This window comes from Scaptodrosophila lebanonensis, unplaced genomic scaffold (genome assembly GCF_003285725.1).
Source record: "Scaptodrosophila lebanonensis strain 11010-0011.00,11010-0021.00 unplaced genomic scaffold, SlebRS2 tig00001415-arrow-pilon, whole genome shotgun sequence".
NCBI lineage: Eukaryota > Metazoa > Arthropoda > Insecta > Diptera > Drosophilidae > Scaptodrosophila > Scaptodrosophila lebanonensis.
In genome coordinates, this window is record NW_022060742.1 from 9221821 (window position 1) to 9244685 (window position 22865).

At 35.3% G+C, this 22865-nt stretch overlaps 2 protein-coding genes across 3 annotated transcripts; one reads left to right on the forward strand and one right to left on the reverse strand.

Moving 5' to 3' along the window:
- The first annotated feature begins 576 nt into the window (after positions 1–576).
- On the forward strand, positions 577–20584 carry LOC115632547 (proton-coupled amino acid transporter-like protein pathetic). 2 transcript variants are annotated; one of them, XM_030529762.1, is made up of 8 exons: positions 577–838; positions 11757–11826; positions 11892–11956; positions 15730–15825; positions 15904–16054; positions 17382–18184; positions 18668–18779; positions 18844–20584. In XM_030529762.1, the coding sequence occupies exons 2-8, from the start codon at positions 11812–11814 to the stop codon at positions 19012–19014; spliced, it is 1413 nt and encodes a 470-aa protein (XP_030385622.1). In that variant the 5' UTR covers positions 577–838; positions 11757–11811; the 3' UTR covers positions 19015–20584. The 2 variants fall into 2 exon arrangements, with proteins under 2 accessions (XP_030385622.1, XP_030385623.1); XM_030529763.1 differs by lacking the exons at positions 577–838; positions 11757–11826; positions 11892–11956 and adding an exon at positions 15608–15662.
- A 1136-nt stretch (positions 20585–21720) lies between these two features.
- On the reverse strand, positions 21721–22791 carry LOC115632770. Its single transcript, XM_030530018.1, has one exon. The coding sequence runs from the start codon at positions 22789–22791 to the stop codon at positions 21721–21723; it is 1071 nt and encodes a 356-aa protein (XP_030385878.1).
- Between the last annotated feature and the right edge of the window lie 74 nt (positions 22792–22865).

A 22865-nucleotide genomic window follows, 5' to 3' on the forward strand; every position in this document is an offset into this window, starting at 1 on the left:
TCTCTTGCCTTACGAGTTTTTGCTTGTTCATCACTCAATTGGCGGTTTGAGATTGTTCGCTGCTTCTGCGCACAGAACTTCATGTATTTTCATACCCTGCACCGGTTGGGTGAAAGAGTATGCTAAAACATCTAAACGCCATGTAAATGTGATGTCCGTTCATATACGCATCGCTATACAATATGTTCCAACAAGTTTATCATTATTAATTGTCACCTTGTATTTTCCATTAAGTCTTAGCATAATCTGAAATCACATTAAAATAGCTGCACTATATCATATACATAGGTGGCATTAGAACGATTGGTACAAAGAAATTACTTTCTGTTAACTCTTGTGGATAAGGAAGCGGGTCAGGGCAAACAAGAGTCGGGCTGTCGCGTTCGTTCTGTTTTGCTTTCAGCCGCCTTAGAACATGTGCTATCGATTCAGCCGTTACTTTCAAGCACCGCTCTTTAAATTTGGCGCGCGCGCTCTTTCTGTGCACTTCTCTCTCTGCACATAGTGACTTTTGTATTTAAGGCGCGCGATTCAACGTTGACAGTTTCAGTTGCTGAAAGTTCTCATGCCGCGCGGTTCGGCATAATTTTGTTTTGAAACCTTGTGCGTTGGTGGCCAGCAGTGCTACCTTTTTTCTACTCGTTTGGCATATTTAGAACGTGTGCAGTGTGCGGTGTTTTTACATACAAGAGAATTACTGAACATAAAAAAGTATAAAAAAAACCGAACGCGCAAAATCCAAAAAGTGCTACTACGCAAAGCAATTAAAAATAACATTTTGTGTAAATTTGTGTCAGCAATACAACAAACAGATAATCACAAACACAAGTGAACAGAAGTAAGCGAGAAATTCTATACACATAGCATAAGAACAGAACAGAAAAAAAATGAAGGCAAAATGTCAAGCACATGGCACATTTTGGCTGCCTCAAAATAGAAACGATTGCATGGGAGCGACTCTGGGGTACGCATGTTATGTATTCGACTGTTGCATGATGATGGATGTGAAGGAAAATAAAATCGAAATGAAATGAAACAAGAGAGAACGCTACAGTCGAGCAAGCCCGACAGTGTAATACCCTGTACCCAGGTTAACTTGCGTCACTGAGTTATATGCGCCCATAGCAGCAGCAAAAAGAGGAAGAAGAAGAGCGAACTTGTTGCTGCAGTTTGTGGGGGTTGTACTGTAGAGAATTTGTTTCGCTAATAACTTTTCTCAGAATTGACCGAATTGGATAAAATTTTGAACAACAATAGACAATTATATATAAATTATGTGCGCAAAGTTTGGTTGAGGTAGCATTTTAAATGTGGACGCTATTGACGAAATTCTGTAGCGGGGGAAGGGGGGGAAAATTCCAAAAAATAAAATAAACTCGTCCTTACTCGGACCTAGGAGAATCTGGATGCCAACTTTGGTTATTCCAGCTTTTATAGTTTCCGAGATCCTTGCGTTCATCCAGACGGACGGACAGACGGACAGACGGACAGACGGACGGACATGTCTAGATCGATTTCTCTCGTCATGCTGATCAAGAATATATATACTTTATGGGGTCGGAGATGCTTCCTTCTGTATGTTACATACTTTGCACAAACCTAATATACCCTTTTTACCCTACGGGTACAGGGTATAAAAACAAATCTGAAAATTGTCTAATTAACGATGAATATTTGAAAATTACAAATTACACGAGCGTGCCTCACAAAAATTGATTCTGTACTTATGTATGTATATACATACATTCTACATATATGAATATATGCATATGTATATCAGGACAGGTGGTATCTGCTTTTCCGAATTTGGCGCAACAATTTGTTGTAAGCGAGTACAAGTCCAAGTGCACTCAAACTGCCAACTCTTTGGCAGCGACATGAGCAACAGCAGCAGTACAATAACAAAGGCTTAGTGTCAATTATATTGCTTAAAAGAGAAATAAAAAACAATGGGCAAAATTATATTTTTAAACCCTTAAAGCCGCACAAATGTCAAGACATTTTACCATAACAGACCAGCAACCTTCGCAGATGTTATGTGTTTTACACGTGTAACAGCAACAGCAGCAGCAGCGGCAGCGACGCCGACTGCATCGGCTTGTCTTCGTCTTCCTCCTGGGCTCTGCTCACCTACCTGCCGCCCGGCAGCGCAGCTACCGTTATATGCATTTCCTAGTACGCAAATGTTGTTGCCACTACAGATGTTGTTGTGGCTGTTGCTGCTGCTTTATTATTTACACTCTGTTGAGTAACAGCGGCTTCTTTGAGTCTTGCCCTGTAAAATAACAGCAACTTGTAACCTTTTCACAATTTTCAGTTTTCTTTGACTTTTGCACTACCAATTTGTTTGCTTATATAAGGCATTAACAATTTTCATCGGAAGTCATGAATAAAAATTTTCTTGCAAAATGCGTGCACGCTTTCGAAACCGTCCAACAATTAGTTACGACAAAAACAAAATCATGAGCTTTGTTTTGGTATGTGTTGTTGGCTTTGCTGTTTGTTGTTGTTCAATAGTTCAATGGCTCACGCTTTGATTAGACTTGTTAATATGCCACGTTTTTCTTGACTTTTCTATTTGGTTGTTGTTGTGCCTGCCTTCCAGTGCCTTGTCAATTTCTGATACGTAATTTGACTTTAATTAAGCACTGTTTTTGGACTTCTTTGGTCTTCCAAGGGAAAGTTTAAGACCGACCAACAATGCAGCCAAATTGGCGTTGTTATTGTTGTATTGGCACACCCACGACATCGACTACCAACGCGGAATGTGCGTCAATGCTGCAATTGGCACATCAAATACGAATAAAAACAAAAACAGAAACACAAACTCCTGCCCACACAATAAAGGCTGAGTCATCATCTAATGGTGGGTTGCTCGTTGGATAACAGGCATCAAGGACATTGCATGCAACTACAAGAAAAGCCAAATAATCCACAAATCGACGCTCATATACACTTTCGAAAAATTAATTCCAGTTCAGCTGTAAACTTGTAGTATATTCACCAAATTGGTGGAGTCTAATTTTAGAAACGTTAATTAACATATGTATGTATATTAAACATAAAACTCGCACCAACTCTTATCATTTGTTGTATTCCTTGGAAATATTTTCAATTACGCTCTTCTGTGAGCATAACAAAATGAATGGCCATCGAATGGCAAAGCTCTCAGGCAATAAATAAATAGAGTCCATTTGACTGACATTTTCCATTTTAGGTGTGCTAAACTATTACTCTTCTCACTTCTCCTGGCCCACAATTCTCACCACATTTTGTCAATGTCGACGCTTTGGTTATTGATTTTTGTTGTTGTTGTGCATAATTAACATAAAGAAATGGTAAAAGGAAACAACAACAAACATCCACTAACCCCACAACAGTCACAGACGAGCGGCTTAAGGCGTGCACTTTGGACATATCGTTCTAGTATACAACAGTTCTTTTCCTATGGTTTGTCTTCATATGCTTTGGTTGCTTGTTCGCTAATTTGTGGCCGTACACCAAGTTAGTTATTGACTAACGTCCCATATACTTGTATGTGTTGGTGTGTATTTGTTTGTGGCAATTGCTATGACCAATGGCATTAAATTTCCGTTAGTCAAGCATTACTGTAGTGCTCATTTCTTTCATTATCAGCACAAGTTCAACCATGACATTGGACTTGAAGTGACCTGATAATCTTCCACATATGTACATATATATACTCGTATAAGTACTAAAAACCTATTTTAAAAACATTCCACTCATTGTCTATGGACGCGCACTTCAACGCAACTAAGGAAGAGAATCAGTAAATAAATGAAAGAAGCATCATATTAGTTTGTTTTTGTTCTGAACGATTTGGATGCGTTTCTATATAAAGTGGTACTTAACTTTATATATGCAGAAGCAAATGAATGAAAGATTGAAAAGGAATCAAGGCAAATGAACGGTTGTTTTTTTCGGGATGTCTATCGTACTATACATAGGATTTGGGGACTTGGTTCCGATAGAGGTCCCTTTAAATAAAAACAAATTTAAATCCGTACCTGGTCTCCCCAGAGCCAATATCAGTTAATAATTGAAAATGTTTAATTTTTTGTCAAATATTCTAATTTAGTTTAATTTTTAGAGCTCTCACTAATTTTTTTTTTTGGCATTTTAAGCTGTTACTGATTAGTTGACACTTTTACGTTATTTAACATTTCATTTTATTAATATTTTGTTATTCCCTAACTTTTTGACCTTGTATTCCTTTCCCACCATTAGGCAACTAATGTACTATGCAGTTCTTATCAGCTAATGCTACGGCGCCTTAACTTATACAACACATAATTTGTTTACCTTTTTCGTTGCTTCTTTTGTTCCTGTTGTCTAGCAATTATAATTAGAGGAAAATTGTCTGTCATTTCGTGTATTGCCTTTGTATACAACAAACACGCAAAGTACATGTATAGTAGGCAATGTTATAAAAGCGCTCTGAAAGCCCAGCACGTGCCATTCGAAAATGATAATGATAGGCGTTGGACGCGTACCCTAAAGGTCCCATAGTAAGAAGCTTACTACTTATAAAGTTGCATTATTTGTAGCAGTAGCGTGATAGCAGTGTGAAGCAAATTCCGCCTATTTTTGTAATACTTAGCTGACGTCAATAATACTAAGAAATTTATACTGTCTAATACGAGATCATTGCGGGGCACTTACGCAAATTTGAACTGTCTATAAAAACAGCTGCTTCAACATTAATAATTATTATTTAGAATGGACTTTAAACAAATATACGACTTATATACATACGTCATTCATTTGTGATTAGAAATCATTTACAAATCAACTTGAACTGAAGTGTCAAAATCATTCAAAAGATACACTAGAAATCAAAAAAATAATCTATTATATTTTATAAACTTGGTCCACATTTAAATATTTTAAAGCTCCGCTGCAGCTATTTTCTGTTCTCATAAAAAAATCCGGTAAACAGATAATATAATTCTAATGTAATTTTTGATTATTTCGAATGAAACACTTTTTTATACGTTTTTAAAATAATTGCATTTTTTAAGATGGACTGATAAGCATTTCTACAATTGCGTGAGAGCTATGTTTTTAGTTTCCTGCAGCCTCAAATTAAAATTTTTCAGTGATATCTCTTTGCTACTGTATTGCTTTTTCTATCTGATTTCTTTTATAAATACATAAGAGTGTCTGCTACATTTCCTGTTTTTATTATCAGCACTTTTTCTTAGCGACATTGGAAATGTGATATGTTCAATAACATATACAATCATGTCATGGTCTGAAATCTAACCCAAACGAAGGTTTTGGATGTTTCCAATACTTGTATGTTATGACGGCAGCGTTTTCTTTTCTTTTCGAAGCTGACTCAGCAAACGGATACCCCTATAGTTTTATCCAACGACATGAATTCCTAGAACTTGGATGATGAAATTTTGGCCTGCCTTATGCTCACCATGAGTCTAATTATAAATACTCCCCATTTCTACAAATATAAATAGTGCTATTCAAAGAATTTTTATGACGATACAAAATACTTCTGAAATGCTTGTATTGTAATATGATTTGTTTTCATGTTTGTGTAAAATGGGGGAAATGCTTTGATAAGAAAAGTTAATAGTGGTTGTGGTTGATAAAACATTTAACATTGTTGGGTAAGGTTGCTAAATTACACACATTTTTATAATATATTTATGTATGTATATAAAAGTACCAAATTGTTGATAACAAAAAATTTACCCACGTGTGTGCCTTTGAGGTTTTTCCAAAAAGAGCAACTAAAAGTGGAAAAAAAAAAGAAATGCAAATATAAAAAGCTATTAAAATGTTAATTAACTGCACTGCAAATCAAAAGGAACGATTTTTCACTCAAAATTTGAAAAATATTTGTTATTTAAATAGTATTCTTATGTTAATAGGAATTGTAATATAGTTCCTAATTATTTTTCAATTGTTATACTCATATATATATACATATATATACAGCGGGATTTAGTCAATATCTTACTTAGAACTATGTATATACTGCATACATACTGTAAATACTATTTCGTAAAGCTTTGGAGATTGCGAATTTAAAAGAAAATTAGGCAAAAAGCAACCAGAAGCCGACAATGTTCAAAACATTGCTCTTGAAGCGCAATTTATAAGTATCTTGGAAAAATTATGAACCTAAAACCAATTGGTCCTAGTATGTTTCTATGTAATACATATTTCATATCCAATTTCGGGAAAGAGACTTTCAATTCACATAAAATATGTGATATGTTTTAATATCCAGATTTTAGGGGGCCCCAGTTCGTAGGGTTTTCCCACCACCTATTGACGGGTCTGGAAATATAAAGGCTTACTAATTTCAGCGAACTGTCACGCTAATGAGAGGCTTTTTTTAATTGTGGAGTCTTTTCTTAAATTACGAATTTATTTTCAGTGTATTTCACAAACTACATTTTTTGCACGAGCCAAAGTTAATTTCGCAAAACACGTGGTGCCGCAAACGACTTGTTGGGATTGGGCGCCATTGGGTGGCTTGTTCGCGTTGGTGTTGTTGTTGTTGCTGCTGTTGTTGTTGTTGTTGTTGCTGCAATTGTTTATTCGAACTCTCTCGCTGACGTCGGCAGAGCATGCGCTCGATAACGAGGCGGTCTGAAGGATGCTGCGCTGAATACGAATCGGCTCACCACTTCTGTATGAATGAGAATACTTGTATAGTACATGTGTAGATATGTTTATGCATAGGTATGTGTAGGTGTTTATGTATATTTGCCAGACATGTATGACGTCACATTTGCATCGTGATGTGCTGGGTGTAAAAAGAAATCAAACCAAACAACCGCCTGTTAGTTTTTGTTTATACATAAACGGCACGACCAGGAACGTGTTTGGATATGGAAGCCGTGACTCAAGAGCGCCTGTCTGGTTGCCTTGCCTGCCGGTCTCCCTAATGGGTATGATGTGGAAATGGCGCACCAGTTTAAATACAATGTATAGATTTTCTCTTTTGCCGGCATAAATACATATAGTTTATACTTTTTCTATTTATTTTCCGTTTATTTCTGCAGAATCTTCTCTACGTATTTTATTGTCAAACATTTTTCGTTTTTCAAGGTTGCGCTGTTGTGACAAATTAATGAATGGTACCTATATCTACATAATTATGTATGTAGGTATTTCTTTTTGGGATAGTGGGTCGGTCGGTTGACAAGCTATTTAAACATAGTATTGTGAGCAATATTTGTCTAACAAATAACAAAAACAGAAACCTGACTCACTGTACAAAGATCTATTAAACACTATTGTTTTGAAAAAAAAATGGCAACATGTTAAGGAGGTCATATTTTGAAAGAAAAAACTTAACGCTAAAGAATATTATCGAGCATAGGGATTGGCAAAAAGCGAATTTAATAGATGAACGTAAAATTTATAAACTATAATTTATCAATTAGATATGATGCTTTAAAAAACCTTTAGACGGACTAAAAGGAATGGTGGATGAGCTACCAGTTGGAAAATAGGTTTGCCTATTATTAAGGTATTGCGTTGAATAATTGTCAGATGTTTGTGATTGAGGCAGGATCCAAAATAGTGTGACCTCAACGATGGCTTATTATTTTTGAAAACTCACGTCAATTTAGCTCCTTAAACTTACAGAAAGTTGTTTTGTGATGTTGCTATATATCTAGATCGGATTTTGATTTGAAAGAACTTTTTCCACTAAAGAATTCTCTCATAAATAACGCCAAAGTCACGATTTAATTTAATCTTAAAGTAAAATATTTCTAGAAATCAAATTAAATAAATAAAACAATTCTTACGGTGCAAGCTCCCACCAACAAATATTAATATTGTTCTAACGCTTTCGGTACACACAGCTGAAAAATGTCTAAACTCACGCACAGCAACAGATGCCAAGAATATTTTGTGCGGTTCAAGGCAGCAATTAAAGAATCTAGATGGTGAAACGTACAAATTTCAAAGATACAACTGCCGGTGATGCAATATAATTCGAAGATTTCTTAACCGATAGTTTATTTCTCGGTACTTTTTTCAGCCTTGTCACACACGCAATAAACCACAACGAGGTTCCTCCTATACTTTCCGAACTATTATCAGCCGTTCAATTATCTGTTCATTTATCTAAAAAATGTTTGTGTTCTTTTTTGGCGCAACTTTTCATTACCAGCTATAACCGGTACTCTGACAATGTATACCATAAGGGCCGGCGGCAAATTGGGAAACTACAGAACTTGCGCATAAAAATAACTACACAAAAAAATACTTTATATAGTATCTAGAACATCAACCGGTGCTATATAACAGGGACTGCCAAAAACAAAACTGTGCCAATATGTATAGACTTTTCTGCGGTGCAGCGTCAGTGGGTGAAGGTTCTTTCGTTTTTATTATTTTGCCAAAAATACCATATAGTATAGGCTCTAACTAGGCTGTTTCTGTCAACTCGCACAACTCATTTCATTCATTCATGCATGTTTTTACGAATATGGGCGACACGATTTGATAAAACCTTATACATACTATACATACTTTGTAAGAGCGTCCCTCTCACAATTCTTATCTTATCTTGATAGCAGAGCATGCGTGATTTTATGAGTATGACGTTGGTATTTTTTGCATTTAGGACTTAACGAGTGCCAGCTTAACAACTTACTGCATTTATGGTCTGTTAATATAAACTTGAAACTACAGGGTAGGGATTTCAAGTAATTGATATTAAAGCTATCTTTATTAAATAAAATGTGATTATTTTCTAAAGTAGGGCTTTATTGTACTAAATCTGAAGATTGAGATTAACCTATTAAGGAGATTGAGATTAACTGATTTAAAGAGATTGAGATGAAAAGACTGAAGATCGTAATATTCTTGCAAAGACCACTCCTTAGCTCTCGCTAAGGGTTTCTATTTCACTTGATTGTTCTCTAATAAGTTGAGATAAGATTAAAATCCAGATGACATGAAAATGTAAGCGTGTGGTTGACTTAAAATTAAAGTACATATACTAGTAGTCATGGGTAAAGTTTTAGATATTCCCCATAATGAATAAAGTCGATCGAAAATTGCCAAAACGTTATACTTTTTTACCGTTGCTATGGGGTTGTAGGAAATCATATTTTATTCATAATCGTCTCTAGTTTAATCTTCATTTTTTAAATCTGTAATAACATTGTGGCGGATGGATTATAAAAAAAATATATTTCGAAGCGAGTTTTATTGGCTCTGAAGATTGGCTAGTTACACTATCTTACTTTTAGAAATTTCTGGAAGATTTTTCAAAACGTTGAGATGTCGGTCTTAATTTCCATCAACTCAAGCTTGTTTCCTCATCATCTGACTTCAGTTTATACCAGGTCGAAGCTCTAAATCGGGAGCTATTTCTACAATAAACTTCTCAGATATTCCGCACCTTTACGAGCTCCACCACACTGCAAGTTAATAATGAATACAATAAAATTGCCGGTAACCAACTGCTCGGTTCTTACATTGCCTTAAGCTATAAGTTTTGCCACTTGATACATTGTTATACAATTTTTAACAAAGCTTTTGGCATTAAAGTTGAATGAACCTTGTCTATAGAATGTGCACAAGTAAGCGAAAACTGGCCAAAATAAAGCTGTCGCCGCTCAACAATTAATTAAGAACACACAAAATTGACTACGCAAGCGTCTTGGAGCTGAAAATGAATGTAAATGGGCCAGACTTGGTATCAAATATTTCATTTCTCTTGACACTTTCTGCGCAATTTAACCCTCGGGCTGGCCTCGTTGGTTGCCTCTTGCTGGGCACATCATCTTTGCATTTAATTTTCACTTATTTAAAAATTAAATTGTTATCTATTTTTAGCCAAAACAAAGAACCGGTTTGCAAATGCGTCAGTGCGAAAAAGAAATGAGCCACGTTAATACTCACACGCCCACAACGACGATACATGTGACAGCTTTTTACTTGTAGCCTCGCCAGCTCTCGTGACAAAATTGTAGCGTACACAAACAAAAATCAATAATAATATAACACATTGACATTGACTTGGAAATTGTATAAATTAGCACCTTAAATACATGGGAGTACTTGTATATATAGCAATGACGTCACGAGGTAAAGCATTATGCCCAGCGAGCATGACTATGTCGAAATAAAAACACAGATGTACATGTATAATGCTTTCAATTGTCAAAAGTTCATCCAAATACTTCAAAGGTCGTTGATAGCGCGATATTTTTTCCTCTGTCCATTGAGTATGCGTGCCTGAGGGCCCAAAAAATAAAACTCATTTCAAAAGTTTGGAATTGTTGGACTCACTATTCGCAGCATTCTCTTTCAATTTGTCAGCGACACGACGACTGAAAATAAATTGAAATTAAACATAATTCACGTACTAATTGAACAATCGAAAAATCTCAAATCTGCTACAGCATTTATTTCAATAAATTAAATAAAATTGAATCGAAAGAGAGGCGTACAAAAAAATTAGACGTCGAAACCAAATGCTCAGAACTTCAAAGCAAAGCTTGAAAACTTGTGACAATCAGCTATCAGGGCATGGAGTCTAAACCAAGAATCAAGATCAATCAAACTGTCTGTTGATTCAATCAAAACTCATTTTGTTAAATTTTCACTATACGAGAATGAACATAGGTACCCAGAGGAATTCACAAAAAAATTTCCCTTAATATCAACTACTTGTTGCGAAATAAAAGTGATTCGTTTTTTGCACACAGGAAGCAGAGTTTCAATGTGAAGGACTTAAAGGAAGAATGTGTTACTTTTCTTCGAAGAAATCGAAAAAAAAGTGCTAAAACTTGCCAATAAAAATGTTTGAATCTGTGCTATATGGGTTGTTATCAGCATGGCAAAAGAAAACGAAGAACGAAACCGGAAATATTTCGGTAATAATTTTTCTTAGAATTGACAAAGTTTATTTACGTATGAAAACTTTATTTTGTGAACTTTTGGAATAGTGGAGTGAAAAGACAAAACCAAAGAAGGGGAAAAGATAGAAAGTAAATAAATAAACTTGTGTTGCCTGAAGATTAGGAGAGTCTACGTACCAAAAAAAAAGAAGCTCAGTCGTTTTCAAAATTTAGGCGCTTATCTAGACAGATAAAAGGAGAAAATGCTATTTATTTATACTTTATGTGGTAAGAGAGAATTCTTTCTTGCTTTGCACCGACCTAATATACTCTTCTTACTGTTCAAGAGTAAGCTTAAATGTCGAATTTATAAACTACAGTCAAGTTCTAAACAAAGGTCTTTTAAAGCCAAGCCCCTCTAACAACAAAAGCCCACTTAGCGATTCTTGTGTATCTTTAAACTTTCACAACATTTTTAAAACACAACTTTAATATATTGAATAAAACTAATTCTGAGCGTGTTCTTTTAATCTGTTGTCTTTCTCTTAAAAACATTGCAATGGCAAATCATATGTGAGTATTTGGATTAACATTTTTATGAAATACAGAAGCTTTTCGATTTATTGAAATCGCACATGCAATGGTTATGTTTATTTTTAAAGCACTACAAAACACGCTTTAAATATGAAGAACGCTTAACTATTTAACAAAAGAAAATTATACGTAAATTAGTTTTCTTTATATACTTTTTATAATCACAATTTTGAGCAAATTTGGCAGTTATGTTGCGATTTCGCACTTATTGTTTATTTCTGAGCACTAAAAGCACTTTTGTTTCATTTTTTCTTCAATAATTACAAAACTAACGCAACAATTTTAATTTGCCTTTATTTGCAGGTTTCTGGGCCTTTTTTCACTTCAATTATCGGACGTTTGACTTGATACTTACAAAATGGTCAACATAGTGGTAAGCATATAATGTGAAATATTGATAAACTCGGTCAAATACTAATACTATTATTCCTTATATAGGACAGCGGCGCTAAGCATGCGCCACAGGAAATGGAACAATTCTTGCCTGGCGATGGAGGCAAAAAGTGAGTACGGGGCGCGCAATTAAATGCAGACTTATATTAAAATAAATTAAGCAACACGATACCATAATATTTCGCATGTTTGCCAATTAAATGCTAGAGTTAAACTCAAATTAGCCAGCGATGCCGCCAACGACAATTGACTCGATTATCTATCTGGCTGGGCATGACACAAGTTTTGTCAGACACAGCCCTAGCTTATGTCATCCATGGGCAGAGATTTAAAGTTCAGAGAGAATTGCTCACAATTTTTAAATTGTATGAGTAGGTGGTTTTTTATTTTTTGAAATGCAACAAAAAGAGCTATAAACGTCATACTCATTATCATGAGGCCAAATGGGATCACAATGCTGAGCCAGACGATTTATATACACAGCTATATTTTACAGGAAAGACTTGAATGGCAGGCTTAGTTTCCAGGCAAAATACCAAGTAATTTTTACGTGCACATTTTGATAATATATAAATAAATAAACAAACAACTTTATAACCTTGTAATAATCATGGGCACTGTATAATTATGGCAGACTTACTAGACTAGCGAAACTACGACGCAGCAAAATAAATGAAAACATTTTCTATCGAATTACATGTATATTTCAAAATAGAAGATACGACCTGACAATACACTATGTATCTAATCATTTCGCAGCTTTATTTGTTACTACCGTTTTATAATAATTTTGAGATGAAGTTGTATTAAAAAATGTAATTTCTCTTGACTTCCTTTATCAATTCAACTTGTTTATTGTAATACAAAGAGTACAATGGTTTCTCAGTGGTCCTCATATAATTCTTATTATTCTCCTGTCTCCAGTCTATATATATTCTCTTACAATTTAATTCTTCGATTCTCCTTTCCTTTCAATACAAGTAAGTAGTAGCAGCAATGCTTCTGAACCATTCAAATGAATTGAGGAATATTTTTTCGAAGCCTCAAACACTTTTCAAACACTTTAGAATCGATCATATCAATAGCAGCTATTTAGTAAAAGTGAATTTTATTATAAGCTCTAACTCTATTTACTTATGAATATAGTTGTAAAGAGTCTGCACACAAAGTTTGAAAGATATAATAGCTTACCAGTATACAAGTAACAAGTTCATACAATAAGACAAACAAACTTGACAAACAATGTATTCACTGAGATGTTGATCAAATATATAATTAGTTGGTGGCTTTGTTTACACTCAATAATAGTTTAGACATGTGCGCATACTTCAAATGCACAAATATTTATATGCCCTAGTGCTGGTGGGAAAGGGGCATCTTTTCTATTTGTAACAACCTACACAAAGGTTCTCTCTTTGAAATATTTTGAAAAGCGCAACCGGCCTTCAACCTACACGGCATAAGGCACACGTATACGTAATATTTGCGGCTGTTCTGATGCGCATTTGTGATTAGGATGCGCCGCTTCTGCTGCTACCGCTCCGAATAGCAATGTTATTTAAATGCAAATATTTTTCTGTATATTGACGCTATAGCAAGTAAAAATGTGTAAACATTTATTGTAAATGAGGTAGCAATGCAGACTGTTGACTTTTTGAAAATTGAGTTGAAAAATAACATTTGAAATTGTATAGCAGCTAATAATAATTCTAAATGACTTGCCACTTTTGTCAAAGCGCTAGGACGGAAATTTGTTTACTGATAACTGAGCTAGATGTCAGCTCATTGTGCTGCCCTGCCACTAATGCCATGAGTGACAACGAACTAAATTTTTCAAATTGAGCCTATACTATATATAGATAGATAGAATGCTTAAACTTGAAATGAGTGTCTGGCCATAATGCTCGATTAGCTGCTACAGATAACCCAGTGTTAAGGTGGAGAATCGATTATGCACTGTACTTTGATATTCAATACAATATACAAGTATACATACATACTACATATACACAAATCAAGAAAAGCACAATCAAAAAACAATTGCAAATAATAAAGATGTTGTATAAGAATGTACAAATTGTGAGCATCACGAATTGCGAATGTTTCTTGAAGACAAATCTTCATTCCACATGTGCCCGCTCGCTCCAAATCTACTTCATAAGCAATTTTCGATATACATCAATTAATACATCATTTTCAAAAATGATTTTTTTCACTTGATTTATCTCACCTTTCTCAAAAATCTACATCTCCGAGCTACCAATTGTAAGGCGTTAAGTAAGGGTTAGGCAACAAATTTGCACATATCTATATTAGTAGAATTTTATGTAGCGATTTTCATCTGCCTTCAATGTAAAATCAGTAAAATATCTATGTATATGTACAAGTATACATACAAACACTCGAATTACAACAAACATCTTTGTAACTCACTTCAGAAGTCATTTTCATAAGAAAGGTACACCTTTTCCATCACTGTCTGTAGCTTACACTGATTACCACATTAGCGTTATTTTGGTCAATTATTTAACTATCTAATAATTACTTTTTCTTCTAAACTCAATTCAAAGAATTTAGTGAACGAAAATTCGCATATTTGTTCGGCGCAGATCGAACTTCTATAACTAAGCAAGAAACGCATTTGTTTTCTAGTAGAAGCTATCGCTCTCTCGGCAAGTCCGCTTCAAACTTCCATAAAAAATGAAGAAGAAAATGAAAATTGGAATAATTTCTCCATCCATCTCCTTCGTGATTGCCACAAACATTTCTTCAGAGAAACAAAGCTCTATTCACTGACTCGACTGGGCGGCTTAACTAAAACCACTTTTTAACACAGAATCGTAATGATATCGGGTGTATTCGTGAAATTACTTATAAGTATTCCCTCTCGTACTGCTGAATAGAATCATGGAACATGGAAATATATATACAACAAATGATGTACATACGTGAGAGGGTTACCAAAACATTAATACATGTATGTAGATGCTAGTTTGTGGGTCAGTTGTTTTTAAATTTATATTCCGATCGCTGTGAAGACACACCACCAAGGATTTTCCGACTCATTTAGGAGGCTGGCTTATACAGACTTATGCTTAATACAGAAATATAATTTTTGCTCGCTTCCAATATTGCGTTGCTTATGTGATCGATCTGTAATATTTATTGAGCTTCTTTAAATTTAGGTAGTACGAGTAATGCTATGAATTAATATTGATATTGTGACTAGGTTCCACCTAAAAGTATGCCACATCCGCACTGCAATCCATTTATTTTTTGCTGCATAAGCTCCCCGTATAGCTTATGCTTTTTCTGATGCAATAGGAACGATCATTCAAGTCAGTCTCATTTCTTGAGTCGCAACAGAAAGCAGAAAACAATTCAATCAATTGGCCAAAGCGATTTGTCTGCAAACGACTACCATCGTTTTCCAAATTCGGCAGCCGGTACGAGTACATACAAGTACCTACATATGTACATATGTACATATGTACAGCCGATCTTAGTCGTGTATCTGATAGAATGCACCTCGACAGCAGTTTTGGTGCGCCGCGCACTGGCACTTTGAATTACAAGTGTAGTATTATGAGACGGCATGCGCGGCGGACAGCCGGCGGTCAGTTAACGACTATAATTGCAGATGCAGCAATTCCGCTTATGAGAATTTCACTCGAAACGCATATAAGAAAATGTGGCATCAGGCTGGCGATTTTAGTTGGCAAACAACATTTGTGGCGGCAACATTTTCGAAGCACATTTAAAAAGAGTAGCAGACAGCGAAATGTGTGATTTAGAACCCGTAACTGTTGAGATGAGGTTGCATTCAGAACTTGAACAATTATTACTCGATTTTTGATACATTTTTTTTTTTTACTTTTTTCAGATACAAGATACAACCACGCAAGTCGGATGCTGAGCAGGCCTTGGCTGCCAATGACTTTGATCCGTTTGCGATGCGCGAAAATGAACATCCCACTACGTAAGTTTTGAACACACATTTCAACCACATCGAGTGCCATACGAAACTAATCGATTTCTCTTCTTTCTCTCCAATTAGCGACAATGAAACTTTGACGCATTTGCTGAAGGCCTCACTGGGCACGGGCATACTCTCAATGCCGATTGCTTTCATGTACTCGGGCATTATAATGGGCATTTTTGCGACCATCTTCACTGCTTTCATCTGCACACACTGCAGTTATGTTCTGGTGAGTGGAAATTCAATTATATTGATTACATAAATATTTACCGGAGTTGTGATAGTTCAGTTCGATTCACGCACTGCCCATAAAGGGGTTATGAAGCATCAAAACGCTTTTCGAAATTAAATAAAAGCGCTGTTTTAGAAAATAGTTGACTGCTTTGAAAGTAAAAAACAGCAAGTAATTTTCAATACTCCACAAAGTATATACGAGTATGCATGTAGCATGAACAATCCAACCCTATTTACACATTAAAAGAAAGGCGTTTCTTCTATCGGAAACCATATGTGTTAGAGAAACTCTCTAGTTTATCAGAAAACCAAAGGCTTCTGCTTAGTTTTCTTTTCTTCTTACGAACGAAGCAGTACCTTAAAAATTATAATACTGAAGTTTTTAAAGATATTATTATTTTTGTAGTATTTTTAGAACCCTACCCATCAATCGAAAAATAGTAAGTTAAACTTTTTCTTACTAAAATGCGAAAGGAGTTTTTGAAATCGACAAACCACCAAGAAGATCAATCCTATTTAGTTCAAAGCTATGTTTTTAAGAAAAAGAGTATAGATGTTGAAGTCCGTTTACATTTTCTGTATGAGACTAACTTTCTGAATACAAGTTTAATATTTTTCAAATGAAATAGATATTATTGTTTATAGAATTAAATCTAAAAACAAACTTTTAGTACCCTTTTAAAGAAATTTGATATTAAATTTTGAATTCAACACATCACATTTCATTAATAATGATGCCCAGTTAAAATAAGAATTTTAGGCAAAAATATAAATGTAAGCGAAACAAAGAAGCTTAAAACAAATTGAATACTTTGAAAGACAAATTCGAAATTATCTTTGAACTATTATAAGCTATGTCTCTAAGAAAAAGAGAATAGATTTTGAAGTCCGTTTACATTTTCTGTATGAAACTAACTTTCTGAATACAAGTTTAATATTTTTGAAATGAAATAGATATTATTGTTTATAGAATTAAATCTATAAACAAACTTTTAGTACCCTTTTAAAGAAATTTAATATTAAATTTATAATATATTAATAATGATGCCTAATTAAAATAAGAATTTTAGGCAAAAATATAAATGGAAGCGAAACAAAGAAACTTAAAAAAATTGAAAATATTATAAGCTATGTCTCAATTCAAAAAAATTGAATACTTTGTAAGACAAATTCGAAATTATCTTTAAGTTATTATTTCAAATGAATTTGAATATCTTTAAGGTTATCATTCTACAGCGTAGTGAACTGCAATTCGATATGTACTTATAAGTATATAGTAGATCTCTATCAATATTAATTTGTATTCCATACTTTGTTTTCAGGTCAAATGCGGTCACAAACTGTATTATAAAACGCGTCGCACAAAGATGAGCTTTGCCGAAATCGCTGAGGTTGCATTCCAGAAGGGCCCGAAATGGTGCCGCGGTTTTGCGCCCGTTGCTAAATTCTCGATACTCTTCGGCTTGTTCCTGACCTATTTCGGCACCTGCTCCGTCTACACTGTGATTGTGGCCAAGAATTTTGAGCAAGTGCTGGAACATTGGCTTGGCTACGAGGTCTCATTGCGTTTACTCATCATAGCACTGCTTATACCCCTGATCCTGATATCGTGGGTGCCGAACCTGAAGTATTTGGCGCCCGTTTCAATGGTCGCCAACGTATTCATGGGCTCTGGCCTGGGCATTACGTTTTACTATCTGGTCATGGATTTGCCGCCAATTCAGGAACGCGAATATGTCAACTTGTCCACACTGCCGGCCTTCTTCTCCATCACCATCTTCGCCATGGAGGCCATTGGAGTGGTGATGCCGTTGGAGAATAACATGAAGACGCCAAAGAACTTCCTTGGCATTTGCGGTGTTCTCAGCCAGGGTATGTCGGGTGTGACACTCATCTACATGCTGTTGGGCTTCCTCGGCTATATGCGCTATGGTGATGCGACCGGTGAGAGCATTACGCTCAATTTGCCCGTCCACGAGTGGCCCGCACAGGCGGTGAAGGTATTGATCGCTTTGGCTGTCTACTGCACCTTTGGTCTGCAGTTCTACGTATGCCTGGAAATTGTCTGGGATGCCATTAAGGACAGGTGCACCAAACGTCCCACTGTTGTCAACTATGTTCTGCGGTAAGTAAAATAATATGTTTTTAATAGACTGGTTTTCCCTGAACCCAAAGGAAACTTCTCCAAGTCTACGTTCTTATAGGCAGAAAAAGAAGAACAAGACTAAAATCACTCCAAAATCTTGAGAAAATTTAGTGCCAACGTATAAGGTATACAAACATATAATGTTTGGCTGGAATTAATTTTTTGAATAAATTTGTGTTAGAGATCGAAAACATCACATAAAATAAGTTGGCAAAATTTTGTTCATTTAGTTGTGGAATTCTTAAGCATGGACGAGACAAAACAAATCTTCAAAAATGAATGTTAGAAGAGCCTTAACTATCAACTTTTGCCTCATTTTGCGGATCAAGTATTGGAGTTCCTTCTATTAATTAAATGTCTTTCCTCAGATCAGATTACGCAGGGTACAGGGTATTCCAAAAATGTACAACTTTACACAATTTATTTGTTGCTAATTTAATTTCTTTTAAATTCTTTGAATAGCACTGTGCTCGTTACAGCCGCTGTGGTTCTAGCCGTATCGGTGCCTACTATAGCACCCTTTATGGGACTTATTGGTGCCTTTTGTTTCTCCATACTTGGACTCATCTTTCCAGTAAGTTTAAAGACTCCAAAAGGTGAAAATCATTATTAAACGACATTTGTTCTCCTTCTCACAGGTGATCATTGAACTCATTGTATGCATGGATACTGGTTTCGGTGCCTACAAGTGGGTTTTGTGGAAGAACGTTATTATCACAATCTGTGGCATTTTCGCTCTGGTCTTTGGCTCCCTCTCCGCCATCAAGGACATCATGAAAGTGTACAGCGATACGCCCGAATCGAAATAAGCGCAGAACACACAAAACCGGAAGAAGAAAACTAAAACAAGCAGTGCTATACCAAGGGATATATTTATTGTATACATACATATAAATACTATATAGAAATGTGTATACACGCGATAAATACTTTTTAGCGTAGTTTATAGCGCCGTGCAGCATGCACCACAAAACTTTTCCTAGCTTAGTTCAAATGAATCTAACTATGGTTAGATGTAAAACTGCGCGTCCTCCTTTCACACACACACACCCACACACAAACACACACACATACAAACATACACACACTTTGTATATTTCCTTTGCGCATGCATAAAATTGTATGTAAATGTTGTTTAGTGTAAGTTGAAAGAGAAACACACACCTCATAAACACTTTAAGGTTAACTAAATAATATGAGAGTGCCTACGACTTTAGCACAGCACCAATGCACGTTTCTAGCACGTTTTAGTACATTTTAGTACGCACTGTCAACCAAATTTTGAAGCACTAATATAATTAAATGCATGTACATACATGAATTGTACATGAATTTGTCTAAACTAGCTGTTAGTTTGCCAAATAGTAGAACAACGCAAATACTTTAGTTGGTTTTTAGTACATTTTTAGTACAATGCAATGCAAGGCGCTATGTTAATAGTTATCCATACATATACATACATAAATACAACATATATTAATATGTTTATAAAAAGAAGAAGCAAAAACATGTGTGATGAAAATGAGAATTTGTAAATGGAAAATAATTCCATTTAGCTCGTACGGTTTTGATTTCCCCTCCCATTCTCTCTGTTCTAAAAGAGTATTACAAGAGCCAAAATTGTAAACATTAAACAATTGTGTTTTTTTTTCTATTGTTTAATGCAAACTTCGCAACTGCATATAGTATATTTTTAGCATGTTTAGTTGTAAGCTTTCAAACTTTAAGCTTAAGGCGTTGCTATAACTAAGTACGAAACATTTTATTTATAATTTTGCAACGCTTTAGGTTACTCAATATAAATTTTTTATATAAAAAATTTAGTTGTTTTTTTAAAACATCCAATTAAACCGAAAATTATTAAAATGTGCGATATTCATACATACATACATATGTTATAAATATATAGTTTTATATAAAAACCACACATAGCCTATGTAGAAAGTTAATGAAAGTTAAAACAGAAAGGAAAATTAAGTGTGTAAAGCCCCAAAAAAGCCTAATTGAACGCAGATTTTTGCATTTAAACATCTGTACACTGAACTGCAACGAAACAGATTTATTTGTAAAAAAAAGTTGCTAAATAAAAGGTTTACTATTATATTGAGCGCCCGAGTTTGGTGCGTTGCGATACGTCAATTGAATGTAAAGAAAGCACAGCGATGGGAAAACATGAGTTGTATATATACCATATATGTATGTGTGTAAGTAATATATACTACATATATACACGATAAGCTGTTAAGTTGGCCAATGTATTTAGCAATGAAACTTGTCCATATTTCTTACACATATTGAGAAAAGCAAAGATTGATATAATTGTTTACTTTTTGGAAAACTGTTTAAATTACAACAAACCAAAAACAAAGTGAAAAAATATATAAATGTGTTTTATTCTAAAGTGTTCAGCATCGATTATGTACAGCATTTCCTCAGATTTGATTAGAAAAGTCCGTTTTGCACAACGAATTGGATGCAAATATTCTAAAACCTGTATTAACGAATGCGTTTTCAAATACAGCAATAAACTTTTTTGCAAATATTTTTGTTGAAAGAGCTGTGCATGAGCGTGCGTGATAGTGAAAGGTCCAAAAAGGTCATGCATTTTATGAATTGCCCAAAATTTCAGTGACGTTCTTCATGAAGATTCACAAAATCAATATAATTTCCAAAGTCTGTAAATTATTACGAAAACTAGACCACCAATACAAAATCGCTTTCGCAAAAGGGTATGTTCGTTGATAATGATATCAAATAATATATAATAAGAAAGTAATTTGATTATAACTCGGATAATGCTAAAAATAATAAAGTATAAAAATGTTGTTTTAAAAACTAAACATCGAAATTGAGTTCACCAAAACTTTCACTTAAGTAAAGATTATTCTGGAGCATCCTTCATTGCGCGAAAAAATTACTTTGGATTTGAAAAACTTATATATACTTGTATATATACAATGCAAATTGAAAAGGTGATCAAAATTAGGAAGGTAAAGGACTGTTAATGCCCCTTTCTCAACTAGAATAATCAAGATATCCTTTCTCGACACCCAGTACTGGAACTTACGTTTAAATAAAAGTATTTAAAATAACTTTTATTGAAATGGCACTTTCTTGTACTGCTAGATAAAATGCTAGAGGAAGGAAGAGAATTTAAAATCGTGAATGAAATTGTAAAACAAACACAAATTCATGCGCAGGCGTGACAGGCCATCACACAATCGGGAATGTGCCGAAAAATGTGGGTAAATGTGACTGCTTCTTTGTCGCTCATATAGCTCTATGGCTCGAATATATTTTGAGTAATATCTACGGCCTGATTATTGTCGAGTTAATAAAACATACAACATGTTTCAGTGAATCGTATTTCTTATAATTCAATCATTGTTTTGACACTAAGTCAAACAATATTTGACTGAATTGATAAGTGGGCATAATTTTATTAAAGCACAAGTATATAAGTACATGTGTAGATGAATTATGTTTTGCACTGCTAGGAAGGCTTTTGTTGGAAGCTACAAATCGAAAGCCGAGCTTTTGGGATACAGGAAGCTGGTGAAACCGAGTGTTAGATTGCTTTGTACCACACGTACATTGATGTCTTGGGGTCCCACACGCCTGACAATGCGTCCAAAATTTTGCCTTCCCTCCTTGAACGATTGCTCCGTAATGCTCTGAATATCACAGCTGCTGTCGACACCAATTGACCTTTCCATGGACTCTTCCACTGATTTGGGGGCATCTTCGTCGTTAAGTTCGTCACAGATCTTATGAAAGTACTGCTTGCGATTAATGAATCCCTTTGCAGGCAAACAAACAGACTTTTTCCCCATCATTCTTTTTTCATCATCCAAATTATTACTGATAATCTGACGGCAGAATCTTGGCAATGGTTCCTTAGCATTCTCCGAAGCGCTGACTCCTCTTCGACAATGACGTGTAATCCAATCCCTATCTTCGTGGCAGGTCACGTAAAAGTTTCTGGTAAATGGCGGAACGCGATTAGTAATATAGCCCGTTTTTGGATGAAAGATGCCCTCTTCTGCATCGTAGGTGCCGTTCTTGAGATGTCGTGATGTTGACTTTCCGGTAAAATAAGATGTGGGTCCTACCGGCTGCTGCCCATAACTCAATTCCCCGTGAAAGCGTCGATCGTAGTCAGACAGATATTTCCAGTCTTTACAGTTAAGATACCCGTTCTCGAAGGTGCCGTCCAAGTGCAAACCATCTTCGAACCACATATCCGCAACATTTTTCAGCTTGCCCTCAACAAACTCACCCTTTATCGAGAATCTATAGGGTGCTGCAAGTTTCAGTTGCCCATAACCATGGAACTTGCCGCGATGGAAATAGCCCCGATATTCGCTGCCATCTGGAAACCGATAGGTTCCAAAGCCATCCATCGTGTGCACCTTTTTATTCCAGGACCCTTCGTAGCTGCTGCGTGTCAGAAATCTATGTTGTGCGCCCTTATCAACCGGGCTTCGCCGAAAGAATGTTGAAGATGTGGGTGTCATAAGTATACTACGACTTCCAATGGTCGAGCCGATCACTGATGTCTGTGACCAGGGGTGCAATGTTATCATTTTTACTGTGTTTTATTGTGTTATAGTGTTATTAGAAACTCCTGACATCTGTATATTAAAATGATTTATCCCAT